General features: G+C 56.0%; 2 protein-coding genes across 5 annotated transcripts; both read right to left on the reverse strand.

Annotated features, from left to right (window-relative positions):
- Nucleotides 1-140: 140 nt before the first annotated feature.
- Nucleotides 141-12,614, reverse strand: PTGER1 (prostaglandin E receptor 1). The gene is made up of 3 exons (XM_007129431.4): nucleotides 12,535-12,614; nucleotides 1,249-2,228; nucleotides 141-649 (listed from the first exon to the last, which is right to left on the reverse strand). Exons 2-3 carry the CDS (start codon nucleotides 2,206-2,208, stop codon nucleotides 383-385), a joined length of 1,227 nt encoding a protein of 408 aa, XP_007129493.2. The 5' UTR covers nucleotides 2,209-2,228; nucleotides 12,535-12,614; the 3' UTR covers nucleotides 141-382.
- Nucleotides 5,671-16,484, reverse strand: GIPC1 (GIPC PDZ domain containing family member 1). Of its 4 annotated transcripts, XM_028484302.2 has the most exons (9): nucleotides 16,404-16,430; nucleotides 15,797-15,851; nucleotides 14,113-14,167; nucleotides 9,245-9,565; nucleotides 8,159-8,344; nucleotides 7,882-8,062; nucleotides 7,023-7,135; nucleotides 6,617-6,698; nucleotides 5,671-6,480 (listed from the first exon to the last, which is right to left on the reverse strand). In XM_028484302.2, exons 4-9 carry the CDS (start codon nucleotides 9,530-9,532, stop codon nucleotides 6,329-6,331), a joined length of 1,002 nt encoding a protein of 333 aa, XP_028340103.1. In that variant the 5' UTR covers nucleotides 9,533-9,565; nucleotides 14,113-14,167; nucleotides 15,797-15,851; nucleotides 16,404-16,430; the 3' UTR covers nucleotides 5,671-6,328. The 4 variants fall into 4 exon arrangements, with proteins under 4 accessions (XP_028340103.1, XP_028340102.1, XP_054938514.1 ...); XM_028484301.2 differs by lacking the exon at nucleotides 15,797-15,851 and having other exon boundaries at nucleotides 16,404-16,484; XM_055082539.1 differs by lacking the exons at nucleotides 15,797-15,851; nucleotides 16,404-16,430 and adding an exon at nucleotides 12,535-12,622 and having other exon boundaries at nucleotides 14,113-14,161.
- Nucleotides 16,485-19,820: the final 3,336 nt, after the last annotated feature.

Below are 19,820 nucleotides of genomic sequence, written 5' to 3' on the forward strand. Positions count from 1 at the left end.
GTGGGGGAGCTCAGGGCCACAGTGAGCGAATGGTTGCGGGTGTTACTCATAACGGCAGCAGGGGCGAAAAGCGGCCCCCAACCCTCCCACCCCGCTCCGCCCCCGCCCCCGCCCCCGCCCCAAGACCGCGGCCACGGCGTTGTGCGCATGCTCGTGCGACTCCGGCTCTGCGTCTCTGCGCCCCCGCGTGGCTAGTCCCGGAGCTGCACACCCCGGAGGCGTACACAGCACTTCTGCCGCCCCCGCGCGGCCGCGAGGGTGCTGCAGCCCCGACGGGACGCACCGCCCTGGGCTTGTCCGCAAAAAAGTTTTATTCCCCGAAGTCTCCGAGCTGCGGACCAGAGGCCGGCCCCGGGTGGTCTGGCTTAGCCGCCGGGAGCGCCTAGAAGTGACTGAGGCCACTGTGCCGGGAGCTGCGCAGCGAGTTGGCCTCCCAAGCGCTCCTCATTAGGCCCAGCTCCCTGGGGCTGCCCTTGGTATCTGCCCTTGAAGGCAGGAGGCGAAGCAGTTGGCGAAGCATAGCCCGGCGCAGCAAGATGTACACCCAGGGGTCCAGAATCTGGTTCCACGAGGCGAGGCGCACGGCCAAAAACAGTGGCTGTTGCAGGGAGCTGGAGCCCCAGCCCGCGATGGCCAGCACCACCAACACCTGTGGGAGAAGACAGTGTGAGCGGTGGGTGGTGTAAGAAAAGGGCACCGGCGAAGGGTAGGGCTGAGATGGATGGGAGAGTGTCTGGAAGGTAAGGAGGCTGTGAGGATGGACGGAACGTCATGGGGAGGGTAAATGGGAATCTAATTGGGAAGGAGCTGTGGAGAGAGGGGAGAAGTGGGGGCCTTAGAGAGCGTGGCAGAAGCAAAGGCCTTCAGTGGGTGTGTGCTTGGGCAAGAAAGAAGTCCCAGGTATCCCAAAGGACAGGGGACTGAAAGGGAGAAGAGAAAAGGGGTGGTGATAGTGGAAGGAAGCTAGAGAATGAAAGCACTTAGGTGGGTGGGGTTGGAGGGGAACCTTGCCTGGGTCGGGTGAACTACAAAGATCCCAGGAAGGAGTAAGATAAGGGGACTGGGAGGAGGAGTGGGACGTCAGAGGGAGAGGGCAAAGGGTGGACTCTGGCAGGTGGGGCCTCGAGGGGGCAGTGCCCTGGCTGGGTCAGGGAGAGAGGACCCAGGTATCCCAGGATGGAAAAGGGTGGGAGAGGTCACGGAGGGCGTGGGAAGGAGCAGGGTTGGAGGGGCATGTGCGCCCCTCACCAGCAGGGGGCTCCAGCAGATGCACGACACCACCATGATGCCTACGAGCTGGCCCACCATCTCCACATCGTGGGCACGGGCTTGCCGCGCCGAGCCACGGCCCAGGGAGCCGCCGGGGGCGGCGGAGGCCGAAGCGACGGACGAGGCGGACGAGGCGGACGAGGCGGAGGCCGGGCGGGGTCCGCGCCTTCCCCAGTGACGGCGGCTGTCGGGGCCTCCAGCCGGGAAGTGCCGTCGAGAGCGGCGGCGCCAGCGGGCGCGCAGCAGGGCAAGGCCGCTGAGCGTGTTGCACACGAGCGCGGCGAGCAGCGAGGCCAAGCCGAGGCCGGCGAAAAGGCCGGCGAGCAACGACTGGCGCCAGCCTCCCGCCGGGCCCAGACCGATGAAGCACCACGTACCCGGGTACTGCAGCTCGTAGCGGCCCACACGCGCCAATGGCAGCAGCGCCACGGTCAAGGCCACGGCGGCCAGCGCGGCCAAAGCCCACCGCGCGCGGGCCACCGAGACGCCGGCTGCGTGCAGCAGCGGCCGCGTGACGCCCACGCAGCGCTCCACGGCCATGCCGCAGCCCAGCAACAGCGGGCACAGGCCGAAAAAGACCATGCATCCGCCCAGGAAGTGGCAGGCGCCGCCGGCCGGTGGGCGCCCCGCCGCGTACAGGCGCAGCACCAGCGCACCCGGGATCACGTGGCCCGCCAGGTCGGTGGCCAGCAGGCTGGCGACGAACAGCAGGAAGGTGGCTGCCGAGCGGCGGCGCCGCAGACGGCCCGCGGCCTGCGCCAGCAGTGCCAGCGCCAGCACGTTGGACACGGCGCCCAGCGTCATGGAGAAGATGGGCAGCGCGGGCGACGCGCCCGCCAGGTCCGACAGCGGTCCGGCGGACGCGTTGGAGGCCCCGGGTGCTGTACACGTGGTCGCCTCGCCCACCAGGCTCAGGTTGAGGTGCCCGAAAGGGCTCATGTCAGGTGCCGGGGGTGGGGCTGGGGAGAGGAGAGGAGGGGAAGGTGAGGTTCCACCATTGGCCTGGGACCAGATGGTGGTCCCATCTCAGATCATCAGGACCCATTTGACCCCATGGAGTTCTTCTATGGACCCTCTGTCCAGGGCAACTCCAAATGACTCTGGCTGCCCCATTCCTGATCCACTCCTTCTCCTCTCCCTCTTCCCGGCCCATCTCTTGCTCCAGGCCTCAGAGTGCCCTCATTGCCCTGTCCACCAGGGTCACCTGGCTTCAGCCTCACCTGTCTGTGACCCCACCTCTGGGCCTTACCCACCCACTTCTGACACCCACCTCCCATTTTGACAGCCAATTCCTGGCCCCCGGCCCCATCTGATACCCACTGACCCATTTCTGACCCCAGGGCACCATCTGACCCCACTGCCCCATCTTTGACCATCACTATGTCACCTTTACTCCAGCCCCACCCTAGATGCTCACAGCCCCACCTCTGCCACTTTGGGCACATCTCTCCCCACCACACTGTCTCTTTCCCCAGGGCCACATCCCTGTCCCCACAGCTCCATCCCTGTTCCCATAAACCCCATCTCTGTCCCCTTGGCCACATCTCTGTCCACACAGCCCTGTCCCTGTCTCCAGAGCCCCATCCTTGTCCCCCACACTCCCATCTCTGAGCCCCATCGCTGTCTCTCACCCAGGCCCTACCTCTGCCCACTGCTGCCTCACCCTGGATGCCCACAGTTCCGCTTCTGCCAGCTCCATGTCCCTGCCCCAGAGGCCTCAAGGCTGACCCGTCACCACCCATTCCTTGATAGCCCCTGGTGAGGGCTGAGAGGTCAGAACTGCCTGCTAGGTCATATGGGAAGGGAGGCTGGACAGACAGTAAGATCAACAGGGACAGAGAGATGGGCTGAGAGTCAAGGAACACAGGAAGGACAGGCTGGGGGAGCCATGACTCCATCCTTTCACGCCTTCCTCCCCCACTGGAGATCCTCGTGCCCCAGTCTTCTTACCCGGAGCTGCCTGGGACGCAGGGTCCCCATCGCCTGCCGCTTGGTCCCTGCTGCCCCGCTGCACCGGCTGCCTTGCTGCGCCCTAGCCTGCTGCGCCCGAGCTCTCCGACAGGCCGCTCCCTCCCTCCCTCCCTCCCTCCCCGGGCGGCTCCGCGCTCCCTGCCTCCTCCCGTTGCCCGCTCCAGCCTCCAGGGGCCGTTCCACTCAGCACACGCCTTCAGGGGACCTGGGGTGACAGAGACCCCCTTTTTGTACTCCTGGCAATGGTCATGGGCCGCTCCAGGCCCCAGCTCCCCTCATGAGTAAGGGGGGCTCAGGGAAGTTGGCCTGCCCCCCGTGACCCGCTCCCCCTGGTGGGGCGGGAGCAGCCCCATTCCCTCCCAGGCGTGGGCCTCTCGCCTGCCTCATTAATAAAGCGGATAAAATCTAAACACTGGAAAACTTGAGTGTCGCCCAGGGCAGGCTGGGGCGGCTTCGTGGTGCCACTACCCCCACCGGGGCTGCAAGGTTGGAGGGCTAGCCCTGCGTGGGGACAGCAGCACCCCCTTGCCCTGCCGGAGCCTTCATGGATGGTGGGTGGGTGGCGGTGGGCAGTGCCCTGGGTGGACCAGCTTGGGTCACGCCCAGCCTGACCAGGAGACCCGCCCATTATTTACACAGGGGCTTAAAGCCTAGGCAAGGGCTGCAGCGAGTCAGACTCTGGGAGGGAAGAGAGAGGAAGCTGAAGGCACGCAGGGGAACCAGGAAGATCGGTGACCAGTGGACTATCTCCTAGATTGTCCCAAGCCACAGACAGCCACACCTGTGGGCACACAGCTGCATCCTCACCTCCTGGCCTGAGAAGCAGGATCACATCCCTGAGGGGCGCGCGCGCGCGCAAACACACACACACACACACACACACACACACACACACACACACACGAAGATACACAATCGTATCCCTTAACACCCTGAGACCCCCCCCACCGTCACGGGCCATCGTCACACTGAGACAGTCTCACCTCTAGCACCAGAGATGGGCCCATAGTTACCGACGCTAACACCCTGAGATACAGCCCCCCGTGAAAGAGACCATCACACCCCTTAGTGCTGCCAAATGTAGTCTCAGCACCTTGCGCAGTGCACACAAGTGTTACCACTGACACAGCCCCCAGCCACACCCCAGTATCACCCAGAGACGCCTCCTAACAGTCCAAGACAGGCCCCACAGGTACACACCACATACACCCAAGACACAAGGAGTGGCACCCCCTGGACACCCCAAGATCTAGCCGGTCACCCCCCCCCACCCTAGCCAACCGCAACAGCCCCACAGGTACACACCACATACACCCAAGACACAAGGAGTGGCACCCCCTGGACACCCCAAGATCTAGCCGGTCACCCCCCCCCACCCTAGCCAACAGCAACACCCAGAGACACACATGCTGTCACACGGCCAAACTCCACACAGAAGCCCTGCCAGTGACATCCACAAACACCCTGGAACGCGAAGACAGCCATCACACCCTGTTCCCTCAACAGTCACAAACCACCAACACTCTGAGAGACACAGTCCTACCTGCTCAACACCCAGACTCACACAGCCTCACCCCTTCACTACCGGAGCTGTATGTTAGCACAGACACACAAAGTGCCCACAGGTGCCCAGCGATGCCCAGAGTAACCCGTCCCCGCCCCCGTCCAGCTGGTCCTCCCCACTGCCCCCTCCCAGGGCCCATTGCCTGCATGTTGGAAATGGGGAGCAGGCGGGCTTAGACCTCCCCTCTCAACTTGCCCCCAAACATTCCTGCGGGGACCTCTGGCCTGGTTCCACCCACTTCAATCCTTGCTCTTCCCTCCAGGTCTGGCCAGGACGCCCCCCCCACCCCCGCCCTTCCCTGATCCGCGCCTCAATCCTTAAGGATGAAGTGGGTTGTCAAAACAAGCACATCCAGCTCAAAGTATGGCACTCCATGGATGTTGGCAGACCCCACAGGTCCAGAGTCAGCTGAGGTCGGGGTGCATCATGACTCTCCGCCCCCAGCCTTGGGGTGGGGTTCCTCTCCATCAGCACTCAGCGGGGCAGGCCTGAGACTCCATCTTAAGCCCACCCCACCTTTCTTTCTCCATGCCTCCTGGCCCTGGGGCTCTCCATGGCCCTGGGTTGGAGCAGGCAAGGACCCACAGCCTCCTGCCCGCCGTTCACATCAGGCCAGGGGTGGCAAGAGCCTTGTTCGAGAGGGAGCAAGCTTTGCACACTCAGCAGGCCGAGAAGCTCCGGCCTTGCCTGGAAGCCTGGTGGCTTGCAGCCAAGAGCTTCCTCAGGCGGAACGGGTTGGAGGGGGCGGGCGGCTGGGGCCAGCTCCTAATTCAATTTGGAGCCCGAAGAGGATGGATTTCAGCTGCTGCATTCTTTCCCAGCCCCGGCCCACCCTCCTCTCCCACCCCGAAGCTGCCACACAGGTCCAACAGCAGATTCTTTATCTTCCAGATGGCAAATTCAGATATGAAAGCCCACCACCATCATTCCTCCTGCCCCTCTGTCTGGGGCTGAGTTGAGGGAGACACAGGGGGGCAGGAGAGGGAGGGCGTCTGGGGGCTTCACAGCAGACTCATGTTTCAAATGCAGAGGTAATGGACTCCACAGTGGGGGCTCCTCTGGGGGGACGGAGGCGGCGCAGGGGGAGGGTATTATTGCATTTGCTGAGGGGGACACCCCCTTCTGCATGCCCTGCGTCAGGAAACTAGGGAGGTCACGACCCCCAAACAGAACCCAAGGCCCCAGGGAGATAGAGGGACCAGTTTGGCAGCTGAGGCGGAAAGTACTGGGGGCGGGGATGGCCGCCCAATCTGGCTGGTCCCTTCCCGCGCCTGACCCGGCTGAGGTAGGTGGGGAACAGGGTAGGGGTGGAGTTGGGGGCTGGGGACCCCAGCCAGGCTGGGAACTGTTCAGGGGGTGGTACCGATTGGAGGCGGGCAGAGGCCGGGCCCCACTTCCGCTCTGCATCATCTTCGGGCTACTGAGCTGGGCCTGAGCTGGACGCTGGGGTCCAGCCCATGGTGTCTCCACCCCAGAGGCTCCCAGCAGGCCTGGCCCAAGTCATCTCAAGGTCCAGCGGGAGGCCTAGTAACGGCCAACCTTGGCATCCCCAATGGCTCCCCAGACGTCAAAGACAAACTCATCCGGGAAGGCGAAGTCACCAAGCCGTTCATCCAGGGCCTCAGCCAGCTCATCCGGGTTCCTTTTGTCCTTTCCAAGCTCTACCATGGTGGCCGCTGAGGGTTGGGGGTGGGGGCGCAGAATGGAGGCACAGATGACAGAGGTGCTCAGGGTGGACCCAGCCCCACAGCACCTAGAAGCTCCTTCCCCGAAACTCCCACCCATCCCCAGACCCAGGCGCCCCCCACTCACCCAGCTCTGTGTCCCTGATGCCCATGTAGCTCTCCAGCAGGTCATCCACCTTCTCAATGGCCTTCTCCTCAAAGGCTGAAGGCTGGGGGGCAGGAAGAGGGACAACAACATCATGATAATGTGAATATAATTGTAATTGTACTTACTAAGTGCCGTGTACAATTTTTACCACTTTCGGTATAGAAACACACAGTTCATCCTCATGACAACCGTGAAAGTGTCAGTATCGTTATCCCCATTTTACAGATTAGGAAACTGAGGTCCACTTGTCCAAGAAAGGTCCCAGAGCTGGGAGGTGGCAGAGGTGGGTTTGCATCCAGTGCCCAGAGCTCCTCAACTAAGAGGTGATGCTGCCGCCTATGAATTTCACAGGGAAGGGGGGCTGGGGCCCGGCTGGAACACTCACCAGATCCTCTACTGTGGCAGGACCCCGGGATCGGAGCCGGAGGGTCCCTCGGCCAGTGCCCAGCTGGGGACCAGAGCCTGGGCGGCCACCCCCTGAACGCACACTGATCATGTCTGTGGGAGACAGGGAAGGGGTGAGGGCTGGAGAAGCCCAATTCCAGCATGTTCTGGGCAGGAACCCAGGCATCCCAGCCTCAGACAACCCTCCACCTTCTCCAAGCTTCTGTAGGCTTTGGGGGAATTGGAGGCTGAGGTGACCCCGGGAGGGCAGGACTCCTGACTCAGGCTTGGCATGGGTGTAGGAGGGGCAGCCAGGGGCTAGGAATGGAAAAGGCTGGAGGGGAGACTGGAGGGGGCCACTTCTGTTCCCAGGGCCTGAGGGACAGGAATGGGGTGGGTCCTGGGTCCCCAGCTGCTTTCCCCAAGGCCAAGGGGGTATAGCTGCTGGGCCACAGACCAGCCCTACCTGCCCGGGGAAGTGTGTCAGAGTCCCCCACCCCCACCCCAGGGGCCTTGGGCCCATTCCTGAGTTAATGAAGCCAGACAAAAAAGTGGGGGTGCTGGCATGGGGCAGCCAAGCCTGGCTTCTTGGGGGGTGGGGAACTGGCCAGGGTTGGGGGCGCTTGGCTGGGCTAATGGCTCCTGGAAGCTGGGTGTGGGGGCAGCTTCCTCCTTGCCTCCATCCTCCTCCCAGGCTGGGCGGAGAGCCAGCAGCCCCTCCCCAGGGCAGGGTGGAGCTGCCCCCACCCACTTTCCACTGTGACCTGCTGGGCTTGGGCACCACCTGCTGGTGGCCCTTGGCACTGCAGCCAGGGCCCAAGTGAAGGGGACCATCCAGGCTGCAAGAGGCAGCCCCTCACCAAAGGCCTTTCGGGGCTCTGTGAGCTTCAGCGTGAAGGTGCGGCCTCGGGGCAGCTCCTTGAGCAGCCGGGCCACCTCGTAGTGCCGGCAGCCCAGCAGGCTCTGTCCGTTGATGGCCTCGATCATGTCACCCACGCTGATGAGCTGGATGTGGTCAATCACGCTGCCCTCCTTAATGCGCTGTGGGGAAAGGAGCCGTCAGCCCCTGTGGCTCTGCCGTTGGGTCCTATGGGTAGGCCTCACCCTCAGGACTCTGGGTGCCCCACCCCCAGGCACCTTGATGAAGGCATAGCCAGCCCCGTTGTCTGTGATGGTGAGCCCCAACGCTTCCTCCGACTTGAACACCTCCACTTCCTTGCGCTGCCCCTTGACATGGGCAAAGATGAAGTCCTCCAGCCCGATCTGGCCCCCCAGGAGCTTGTCCATGTCCACTTTGTGGGTGTTGAGGGTGCAGAACATCACCTACAGGGGTGGGAGATATTCAACCCTCACCTCCTTCCTGTGCCCTTTGCTAATCGCCACCTGAGGGGGAAGCGAGGAGAGTTGGGAAAGGCCTGGGGGTCCCCATCACAGTGCCTGACCACCCCCAGAGCCAGGGCAGGGCCCCACTAGGGCTGGGTTTCTGTCCTAGAAAAAACTCCCTGCTGTTTCCGGGGTACAGAGCCTGGCACACAGTGGGTGCTCAGAAAATGCTTGTGGAATGAATGAAGGGGCACAGATACCCATCCTGCCTACTGAGACCCCTGCATCTACTTCCTGCTCAGTCCCACTGTCACCTTCCTTGCTTCCCTTCCTTTGGACCCCAAAGTCCTTGGGGTGGGACCTCCCAGTGAATCATGGAGAAGTGAATGTTGCATCTGACCTCCAGTCCCCACAATCCGCTGGGCTGCAAACCTCTCAATGTATGATGGGAATGTAGCATCCAGCCCTGGCCATCCATTCTCACAATCCACTGGGGCAGAGGCCTCCCAGTGCCTGATGGGGACTCAGCACCCAGTCCTGATCTCCAGTTCCCTACAATACATTGGGCTGCAGGTCTCCTAATGCCTGATAGGAACTCAGCATCCAGCTGTGGCCACCCGCCCCCACAATCCCCTGAGGCACAGGCCTCTCAATGCCTGATGGGAATGCCGCCTCCGCCTGTGGCCTCCAGTTTGCCACAAACCAATGGGGTGCAGGCCTCCCAATGCCTGATGAAATTCAGCATCCAGCCCTGGCCTCCAGTTCCCCATAATTCACTGGGGTAAGGCCTCAGTATCTGCAGCTTCACCACCTGAGCCACAGCTCACAAACAGGATGCACGCTCAGGCCTCTCTCTAGCTCACCATCAGGGACCCTCGTGCCCGGCTCCCCAGTGGGTACCTCAGCAGCTGGCAGCCGGAAGGCCTCAGCAATCTTGCCGTACAGCTCCTTGACGTTGGTGAAGCCCTCGATGCGGCCAGTGGGACTGCCATGGGCCAGCTGGGTGTGGAACACAAGGCGGGGCCGCAGGGCAGGGGGAGGGGGGGGCAAGCCCATTTGGGGGGCCCCTGCCCCACCTCCGCCCAGGGGCCCCGGCTCCCCCACACCCAGCCCACCACGGCCTGGCTCCGCCTCCTCATTTTCCACCAGAGGTGGCGCCTTTTTCCGCCGCCCCAGTCCCAGCGGCATGAGCAGCGAGAAGAGGGGGCACGCCCAGGAGATCTGCAGGACAGGGAAAGGGTCTCAGGGCCTGGGCAGTGGCCTCGGGCCGCCTCGCCCCTACAGGTCCAATGAACTATTTAGAGAACAGACTGGCCTCAGTTTGAAATCCGGTCCCAGCTCAGAGCCAGGCAAAGCAAGATGATTGGCCAAAGGAAACCCAGAAGAAATGCCCCATATAAGCGATTCAAACTACCACGAAGGCACGACTCTCTCTGAGTCTGCCCGTGTGTGCCTATTTACACGTACTCTTTTTCCTCCTAATAAACACTTTACTTGTTTCACTTAAAAAAAAAAAAAATCGGGTCCCAGCACGTACACACTTGCACAGAAGAAATAATATCAGCTAATATCTATCATAACCCCATGCTAACTGCTCTGTATCTTAACCCTCACACCACATCATGGGGACCATATTATCACCCCCACGATGTGATTATGTGATATACCATAATATGTGATTATGCCCATTTAACAGATGAGAAAATGGAAACTCACAGCCTACATTTTCTCTCTTTTTTTTCTACTGGTCACAGTCATTAATGCTGTGTGCTAAAAATTTCTGACTCCCCCCTTCAAAGCATGTAGGCAGATGGCACTTACTGGCCTTCTTGTGACTGGACAGGCATGTGACCAGTACTGGCCAGTGAGTTGTGAGAGGAAGTGACACATGACATTTCTGGGCTGAAGCATTTAATTACTGGAGCAAGAGCCTCCAGAAGTCCCTTTCTCCTGGTAGGGTGACCAGCCTCATTTAATGTGGTGGTGGCCCCATCAGGCCAGGCTCTGAGTGATGACAATGAATGGAACCCCCCACTGAGCTGCAATGGACATGTAGCAGGAACAAAAAATAAACCTTTGTTGAGTTTGGCCACTAAGATTTTGGAGATGTTTGTTATTGCAGCAAAACCTGTCCTGACTACAGACTTTTCTCTTTCCTCTCCCTCTACTCTCTCTTTTTCTCTTTCTCCCTCCCTCCCTTCAAACAAATGTTTTGGGCACTTTACTACATTCCATGCACCAATATGGATATTGCCTTCAATAAGACAAGCAAGGTTCCACATTTCCTTACCCGGAGTAAATAAGGAGCCTCTGATGAATGGTTAATGGATGAGGAAAACAACCCTATATGGATAAATCCTGAGAGTTTACAAATACACATACATACGTATGTGTATATATATAATATGTGAATGTGTTTAAGGAGATACATACACGTATGTGTATATGATTTAAAAAGCTTTAATTAGGGAATTCCCTGGCTGTCCAGTGGTTAGGACTCAGCCCTTTCACTGCCCGGCCTGGGTTTAATCCCTGGTTGGGGAACTAAGATCCTGCAAGCTGCATGGCACAGCCAAAAAAAAAAAAAATTTAATTAATTATAATTCAGACTTCCCTCGTGGCACAGTGGTTAAGAATCTGCCTGCCAATGCAGGGGACATGGATTCGAGCCCTGGGCTGGGAAGATCCCACATCCTGCGGAGCAGCTAAGCCCGTGCACCACAACTACTGAGCCTACACTCTAGAGCCCATGAGCTACAACTACTGAAGCCTGCACACCTAGAGCCCATGCTCCACAAAAAGAGAAGCCACCACAATGAGAAGCCTGCACACTGTAACGAAGAGTAGGCCCTGCTTGCCACAGCTAGAGAAAGCCCACGCGCAGCAATGAAGACCCAACACAGCCAAAAATAAATAATCAATTAGTTTAAAAAATTTTAATTCAAAGCTGTAATTAATAATTTCATAAAAGTTTGCTACAAAATGTACCTATGAAGGTGAGAAAAAAATCTCTGTGAATAACTCGAGCTCATTACTGAACCACTGCACAAAATGTATGCTGGCAATATTAAAACAACTTCTATTATTAAAAAAAAGAAAAAAAAAAAGACAAGCAACAAGGTCCCTGACTAGGGCCACCATGAGAAGTTACACTGGTTGTTCACTGTGCAAAAGCACCAGACCCTGGTCTGGTGATGTGTCTGATGGGAGGAAGGGTTGCATTTTTCTAATTCATGCCTAAGGTGCTGCAGAAGGCTAGCTAGCTGGGGCTCTGTCCATGCTGTCCAGAAACATAGTCCAGAGGAGAAGATATACAGTGAGCAAGCAAACGTGTAAATATCTAATATAATTTCTAAGAACGCTATGAAGACAATAAAACAAGACAAGTTCTACAGACAAGGTCAGGGAGGGCCTCCCTGAGAAGGTGAGGCTGAATCTGAGATTTGAAAGACAGAAAGAAATATCCATAGGAGGATATGAGGCAAGAACATTAGGGCAGAGAGAACAGCCAGTGCAAAGGCCCTGAGGTGGGGATGTGCTTGGCATGTTTGAGGAACAGCAAGGAGGCATATGTGGTTGGATCAGAGTAAGGGGGATAACAGGAAAAGGTGAGGGCAGAGAAGTAACAGGCAGACTGTGCAGGGCCCTGTAGGCCAGAGGGAGAACTTGGGCTTTTGGTCTGAGTGAGGTGGCAGTCAGTGGGGGTTCTGAGCAGACTCACAGATCAGCTGGAGACCAGTGTGGTTGATTGGAGTGAAGTGAGCAATGGGAGAACACGAAGACGGCAGGTAAAAGAGGTGACTGGGCGGGGGGCCTTGTAGGCTGGGAAAGAGTTCAGATTTAATTTTTAAGTCACATGTCCAAAGTCACCGAAGCTGGCTGCACCCTCAGGTCTGATTCCCAAGCCCAAGTCCATCACTGAGATGCTGTCCCCTAAGTGACTCAATCTCTCTGGGCCTCAGATGCCTGGTCTGCAAACGGGGACGTTCCATCCGCCTGGTTGTGGTGAGGATCAAATTATGCCAAATTATATTTTTCTGTGTAAAGGGGACTTTCTGCTCCTCTTCCAGGGGGCCATCCTGGATTCAGTTGAGCCCCTGGGCTGCACCATCCTCATTCATTTATTCATTCATTCATCTGTTCTCCAACACCTCCTCTAATATCACTGGTCCAGCCCCATCAGCACTCACCTAGATCAGTGCAGTTGCCTTCTCTGTGTCTCCCAGCTTCCACCCTGGCCCCCAACAGTCTCTTGTCAATCCAGCAGCCAGAGTGATACTGTAAAACATAACTCATATCACATCTGTCCTCTGCTCCAACCCTTCCCAGGGCTCCTACCTCACCTGGAGTAAAAGTCAATGTCCTCCCCTTGGCCCACAGGCCCCAAATGACCTGCCCACATTACCTGTGTGCCCTCATCTCCTCCCACTTTCCCCCTAGCTCATTCCCTCCAGCCACATGGGCCTCCTCCCTGTTCCTTCAACACACTAGGCGAAGTTTAGCCTCAGAGCCTGTGCACTGGCTGTGCCCTCTGGTATCCACACAACTCACTCTCTCACCTCTTTCAGGTGGAAAACATATTTCATTCATTTAGCTGTTCATTGTCTGTTTTCTGAAAGGGCAGGGAACTTTGCCTGTCTTATTCATTCCTCTCTTCTTAGTGCAGAGAACAGTGCTTGGCATATAGCAGCTGCTTAATAAATATTTGTGGAATGAATGAATGGATGAACGAATGATCCTAATATTCACCAGCCCACCAGTCTCTGTGCCCAGCTTCTCTGAAGCTCTGGGGAGCCAGAGAAGCACAGGCTGTAGCACCTGCCCTCAGTAGGGTCTTGTCTCCCTGGCAAAAGTATGAGTCCTACCTCTGTGGTCCCTCATCCCTTGCTTCCCAGCATAATTCTGGACAGAATAAGTGCTTCATTTAGCAACGAAGATATTGTCATTTTGTTTTTCACTCCCCTCCTAATCAACGGTGCTAAATGACTTTTAATACATTTATTAGCCATTTGGATTTGCCGTTTTGTGAACTGCCTGTTTAAGTCTTTGCCCATTTTTTAAAACTGCGGTTTTATTTGTTTGTTTTTGTTTTTGTTTTGTTTTGTTTTTTTGCCAGGCTGCATGGCTTGTGGAATCTTAGTTCTCCGATCAGGGACTGAATCTGTTTTTAACTGCAATGAAATCTATATGTTCTAGATACTAGAAATAAAAACAAATTCTGAATGAATAAACCAGTACTGCTCTACACACAATGATGCTACCAAAACGAAAACAAAAACACCCAAAAAAACTCCCCCACATCAGCACCTCCCCTGGTTCCCCTCCAACCACCCCCCATACATCTTAGTAGAATGCTAAGAACATAAATCTGAAACCTGGATTTGCCACTTACTACCTGTGTGACCTTGGGCAAGTGTCTTAACCTCTCTGAGTTCCAAGGAAATCATACATGTGCTTGGAACAGTTCCTGGCACACAATAGGAGTTCCATAAATGCTGGTGACAATTACTACTATCTCCATCTGTATCATCTTTCAGTCAGTTGCCAAGATTCAAACTCCCTCCTTTTCCCAGGGTCCCTACATCCTGATCACCAATTCCCAACATCCTTACTCTGCCTACACTTGATGCCCTGGTTCAGGCTGGCTTCGTGTCCTCACCCGGGAGAGGGTAATAATGGTGGTGAGGAAAGTGGGTGATTAATGAATTTGCTTTCCAGGCCAGAAGAGGCACAGTGGTGTGGGTTCAACTCCCACCCCTGTTACTTACCAGCTGTGTGGCTGTGGGGAAGTCACTTCACTTGATGGGGCCTCAGTTTCCTCATCTGTAAAACGGGCAGAATTCCTGTCTTTCAGAGTGCTTATGGGAATCCAAAGAGATTATGCAAGTAACTCAATTATCACTTTGCCTGACATCAATCTAAGGAAGTTGTTATTATTATTGTCATTATTGCTTCTTCCCTTGCCCTGCCCAGGAACATCCCAGTCCTCTCTGCCTGCCAAGGCCTACTCCAGGCCACCTCAACCAGGAAGCCTCCCCAGCTTGCCCCAGCCTGTTGGAACCAGCCCTGTGGTCCAAACTACTCAGGCCCACGAACTTAATTACATGTTGCCCTGGCAGAACTCTTGTCCTCCAGTCTTAGGTTGTTATTTAACTTCATGTCTCTATTTTAAAACATAAACCAGTTCGCGTCACTCCCCAGCCTCAAATCTTACAACGGTTTCCCACCTGATGGAGGAAAAGCTCTAAATTCCTTAATGTGACCCCCAGACCCCTGCAGAATCACCGCTTTGGGTCCTCTCCTGCCCCAGGCACACCATGCCAAGATTAGTCCAGCCTCAGAGACTTTGCCCTGGCTGTGCCCCCTGCCTGATCTTTACAAGGCTGGCTTCTTTTTGTCATTCAGACCTTGGCTCCAAAGTTACCTCCTCTGAGATTCCCCCTTTGCCCACAGATTCTACCATGCCACTCCCTCATATTTTATTCATAACATTTATCACCCTCTGCAAGTATTTTCTTTATTTACTTCTTAACTTGTTTGTTGCCTGTTTCCCCCCATTAGAATGGCAGCTCCCCCAAGAGCAGCGATTTTTGTTGTGTTCACTATTGTATCCTCTGTGCCAAGAACAGTACCTGACACATAGTTGGTGCTTAATAAATATGTGTAGAATGAATGAATGTGTCTTATGCCCTCATTCTGACTACTCTCTGAGTTCCCCTATCCTCAGAACATGCCCACTGTAGACCTGCTAACTGCCACCTCCCCACGACATTCCCAGTCTCCCCTCAAACCTGAACACAGGTATGGAGAAAAGGAGTTTCAACCCCGGACATTGAGCAGGTTGGCTGCAATCCCAGCATCCCCACCCTCTCTTCCCCGGGAAGGGCCTGAAACTCAGCAAGCTCACAGCCACGCAGAGTTGCAGTGAGGGGAGCAAAAAGTGGGGAAGGGGGTTCCTGGGAGCTCACAAAAGCTGGGGGGGCGGACACCACACCCAGGCTCCCCTTTTCAGCCGGGTATTGCTTGAGAGAGGAGGGCGGGAGGGCCTCTGAATCAGTCTTGAAAAACCGGCTCCTGGGTGTTTCCAGGGAGAACGCCTTCTGTCCTGGGCCCAGGCTTACCAGGGGGGCCCAAGAGGCACAGAACCCCAGTGGTGCTGGACCCCTGCCTATCTCTCCCGCAGATGTCACTCTCTTCTCAGGACCCAGGTATTCTGGCCTTGCCTTTCCAGCTCAGAGGACAAGGGTCACGCGACAGCTTCCTGTTTGAGCAGCTGGTGAAAGCAAAGACCAGCAGGTGTGCCCCAGATGGTGTGTCTGGCTGGAGGGAGTGGAGTGGAAGGAGCTGGTCAGAAACACCTGAGCTTTGGAGCCACCGGGTATCTTGTATAGTGGTGGAGACTCCAGTTCTGGACTCTGAGGCATGGGTTTGAGTCCCAGATCTGCCACTTACTCGCTGTGGGACCTTGGGCAAGTCACTCCACCTCTCTGGGTCTGCTGCTTCAGCTCTGAAAGAAGTAACAGCACCTTCCATGAGGTATTGAGAATCAATGATAAATATGTGGTAAATACCTGACACGGAAGTGTTGAATAAATGCTAGCCGGGGTGATTTTTTTCATTATTATCTTCGGAACCTCGGTCCTCCCAAGGTCCCCCTAGGCCCTGGATTATTGGGACTGGGCCAGCTTCGGGGAGCTGCCCGGGCAGGGCTCAGAAATACCGATCCTGCGCCTGTCCCCGCCGGGATGGGAACTGTCCAGAGGTGCAGGGGGCTGGGGTGCGGCTGGAGACCCCATCCCGGCAGCGGGGAGCTGGGGTGCGGCTGAAGACCCCATCCCGGTGGCGGGAGGCGTTTACCCCTGCCCCCAGCGGGAAGGCAGGCGGTCCTCTGGGAAGGGGCCTCGGGCATCCCCCCGCTCAGCCTAGACGTCCAGCCGCGTCCATGGGGCCGGCCCCATACTGCAGAATCGGCCGGATCCCCGCGGGTCCGCGATCCCGCGGGTCCGCGCCAGGATCCCCCAAGCGGCCGCGATGCGCCCCGCCCGCGGGTGATACTCACCTGCGGCGCCGCCGCTGCCGCCCTGTGCGCGCCGGGTTCGGCCCTCCGCAAACTCAGGCCGGGGCCTCTCCCTCAGCCACGACCAGGGGGGCGGGGCCAGGGCCCGCGTCCGGTCAATCAGGAGCGGCCGCCCGGCGCTCGGGCCAATCCGCTCCACGCCGCGCCGCCCCGCCCCGGGGGACCCGAAGGAAACATTCCAGAGGGATCCCTGCTTTTCGCGACACCTCCCCCGCGCCGTGGGGCGTTGGACCTTCCCGCCCCTCCTAAGCCGCGGCGGGCTGTACCACCGCAAGGCTGCGGAGGGGGGAGCTGCGGCCGGGCCAATCTTGGGGAAGGAAGCAGGCCAGCGGCCAATGGGAAGCTGGGGCCCCTTGACCACGTGCTGTTGGCTGAGTGTCCGTGTGGGGTGCCCTGGGTGGTAAGAGGGCGGGGGGCTGGTAGTGGGAGTCAGCTGACCGAGGCTGAGTTTCGGGGAGAGTATGCAAACTCCCAAAGTCCAGAAAAACGGACCCTTTAGGAGACCCTGGAGGGGGCCAAGGGCAGCCCCCAATCCAGTCCTCTGCCTGGCCTGCACATGCCCCAGTCCGGTCGTCCTCGGGGCGGGTAAAAAGATGCATTCATTCTGGGCGGGCGGGGGACTGAGATGAATAGGGAGGGTCCCGAGTGTCCCTGCGTCCTGGATGGACAATGGACAAGGGCATTCATTCATTCATTCGCTCATCAAATATTTAATGTGCCCCTGCTCCGTGCCAGGCTCTGTCCTATCTCTACAGACACATCGACGAATAAGCTGAATGAATGTGCTCCTGGTAAAGGGAACAGGGCGTTTAAAGGCTTGGAGGTCGAACAGAGAGATACAGCACACTTTAGGAGAGTACAATATCGTAGGAACTAGCAAAGCACCTTTCGGGTGCAATGGAACGGAAAACAAGGGCAAGATAGCCTGTTCGCTTGCTGGCTGACCAGCGAATATTTATTGAGCACATACTAAGTGCTAGATTACAAAGGGTACTCAGCCAACCCAAGCCTCTGCCCTCACGGAGCCGACTTTCATGAGTCTGTCTACTACATCTCTGTTCCCGCTCCCCGCAACCTCCCTCCTCCCGTCCCACTTCCGAGACTGGCACAGAGCAGGGTCTCTCTCAGTACACATGTGTGAATGAAAGAACTAGGTAATCTCACCATCTCCAGGTTTGGCTTGAAACCAGGATTTCTCCGGCAGGAGGAGGTCCAAGAAACAAAGACCCAAACGCACCTTGCCCAGGCGGGGAGGTTCAGTTCCTAGGACAGGTGAGATTTCCTTGTTCTAGGAACAAGCCAGCCACTCAGACAGCTGGGGCCGGACCAGGAGTTCGCTGTGTGTTCTGGGAATTGTAGTTCTTGGAGACCTCTAACTGTTCAAACCTCAATGAACGATTGGGTCTTTGCAGTTCCCTGGGTGAGCTGCTGCGTTTTCCAGGCCTCGCTAGGGCTTGCAGAGGGACAAAGTGAGAGGGGAGAGTGGGCCCTGGGCTTAGTTGCTGAGGGCTGCCCGGCCGGCCCCATCCAGCTGGCAAATACTGAAACTGCTGTGGCAACAGGCACAGCTATTGTCCTTCTCTTCCTGTTCTGCTGACCTCTGCCACCCCCACTGAGTGATCGGTTGCCTCTGTCTAGGCCAGTGCCCTCTGTGGGACTGTGTCCACTGCCCTGCTTGTGCCTGGCGTCTGATCTGCCTCCTACACACCTGGAGAGGACAGTATGTGGGACATGGGGACAGCAGAGTCCTGAGCAGAATCCACCTGAATCCACCTGTTGACTGATGAGGAAGTGCCCAGGGAGGGGGGAGGGGTTGCCCAAGGGCACAGAGCAACACCGGACGTCTCCTTCCTACTTGATTTTATAGCTCAAGAGGATGGAAGCCTCAGCTGGTGAGGAGCTCAGGTTTTAGTGCTACCTCTGTCCCTTTTGGGGGATGGAGGGAGACAGTTCTGGAATGCCAACTAATACATACAGAAGGAAAGTTTGAGTTAGAAAAGCACCATTGTGCAGCCACCAGATGAATGATTGATTCAGGCAGTGCTTTGTCAATGGGGAAGTGGATATTCAGTCTCAAAGAACCAGCCCACAGATTACTTGTTAATTTCAATGGCGAAAAGGTACCTTGGAAAAGGCACAGAGGAGAAAGCTGGCAGTCACCACCTCAACCAAGTGATCAAAAAACTTCACCATGCTGGAACAGGCTGTCCTCACTGTGTTCCCTGCTGTGATGTATTACTGAGAAGGGCACAACATCACTTTCAAAGAACTTGGTCCTGCCCAAAGTGTTTAACCTGAATCTAATAACTAGGAAAAACCCAGACACATCCTGATGGAGGGACATTCTTTAAAAAACAAAAACACAAACAAAAACAAAATGGTCTGGACTCTTCAAACAGATCTATGTCATGAAAGGCAAAATCAATCCATTAATTAAACAAATGAATGACTGGGAAACAGTTCTAGATTGAAGGAGACAAAAGAGAGAAGACAGGGACTTCCCTGGTGGTCCAGTGGTTAAGAATCTGCCTTCCAGTGCAGGGGACGTGGGTTCGATCCCTGGTCAGGGAATTAAGATCCTGCATGCTGTGGGACACCTAAGCCTGAGCTCCTCAACTAACTGAGCCCATGTTCTCTAGAGCCTGCGTGCCACAACTAGAGAGAGAAGCCTGTGTGCTGCAGTGAAAGATCCTTCATGCTGCGCCCAAGATCCCACGTGCCGCAACTAAGTCCCAATGCAGCCAAATAAATAAATATTTTTTTAAAAAAAGTGAGAGAGAGAGAGAGTAGACAACCAAAATCAATGTTTGATCCTTGGTTGGGTCCTTGATAAAAATTTCCAAAAAAAGGTAAAACAGCAATGAAGGATATTCTAGGGATGCAGTGAAAGATCCTTCATGCTGCGCCGAAGATCCCACGTGCCGCAACTAAGTCCCAATGCAGCCAAATAAATAAATATTTTTTTTAAAAAAAGTGAGAGAGAGAGAGAGTAGACAACCAAAATCAATGTTTGATCCTTGGTTGGGTCCTTGATAAAAATTTCCAAAAAAAGGTAAAACAGCAATGAAGGATATTCTAGGGATAACCTAGGATATTTGAATGTTAACTGGACGTTATTGGGTTGGCCAAAAAGTTCCTTTGGCTTTTAAGTTAAAAATAAAGACACATTTTTCATTTTCACCAAGAACTTTATTGAACAGTGTATTCACAGTTTTGTTCCGCTACCTTCTGCCATTTTTCAGGCAACTTCATAATTCCATCTCCTCAAAACTTTTTATCTTTTTGAGCAAAGAACTGATACAGGTGCCTTTTACAGTCTTCAAGGGAATGGAAATTTTCTCATTAAGAGAATTTTGTAAAGACCGAAATAAATGGAAATCTGAAGGTGCAATGTCTGGT

Source organism: Physeter macrocephalus, unplaced genomic scaffold (genome assembly GCF_002837175.3).
Source record: "Physeter macrocephalus isolate SW-GA unplaced genomic scaffold, ASM283717v5 random_169, whole genome shotgun sequence".
Taxonomy (NCBI): Eukaryota; Metazoa; Chordata; class Mammalia; order Artiodactyla; family Physeteridae; genus Physeter; species Physeter macrocephalus.

Coding starts and splice junctions, on each gene's coding strand:
- PTGER1 (XM_007129431.4), bottom strand. CDS start 2,208: ATGAGCCCTTTCGGGCACCTCAACCTGAGCCTGGTGGGCGAGGCGACC. Junction 650..1,248: donor TCTGCTGGAGCCCCCTGCTG/GTGAGGGGCGCA, acceptor CTTCTCCCACAG/GTGTTGGTGGTGCTGGCCAT.
- GIPC1 (XM_028484301.2), bottom strand. CDS start 9,532: ATGCCGCTGGGACTGGGGCGGCGGAAAAAGGCGCCACCTCTGGTGGAA. Junction 8,345..9,244: donor TCCGGCTGCCAGCTGCTGAG/GTACCCACTGGG, acceptor CCACCCCTGTAG/GTGATGTTCTGCACCCTCAA. Junction 6,481..6,616: donor CATCAGGGACACAGAGCTGG/GTGAGTGGGGGG, acceptor CCCAACCCTCAG/CGGCCACCATGGTAGAGCTT.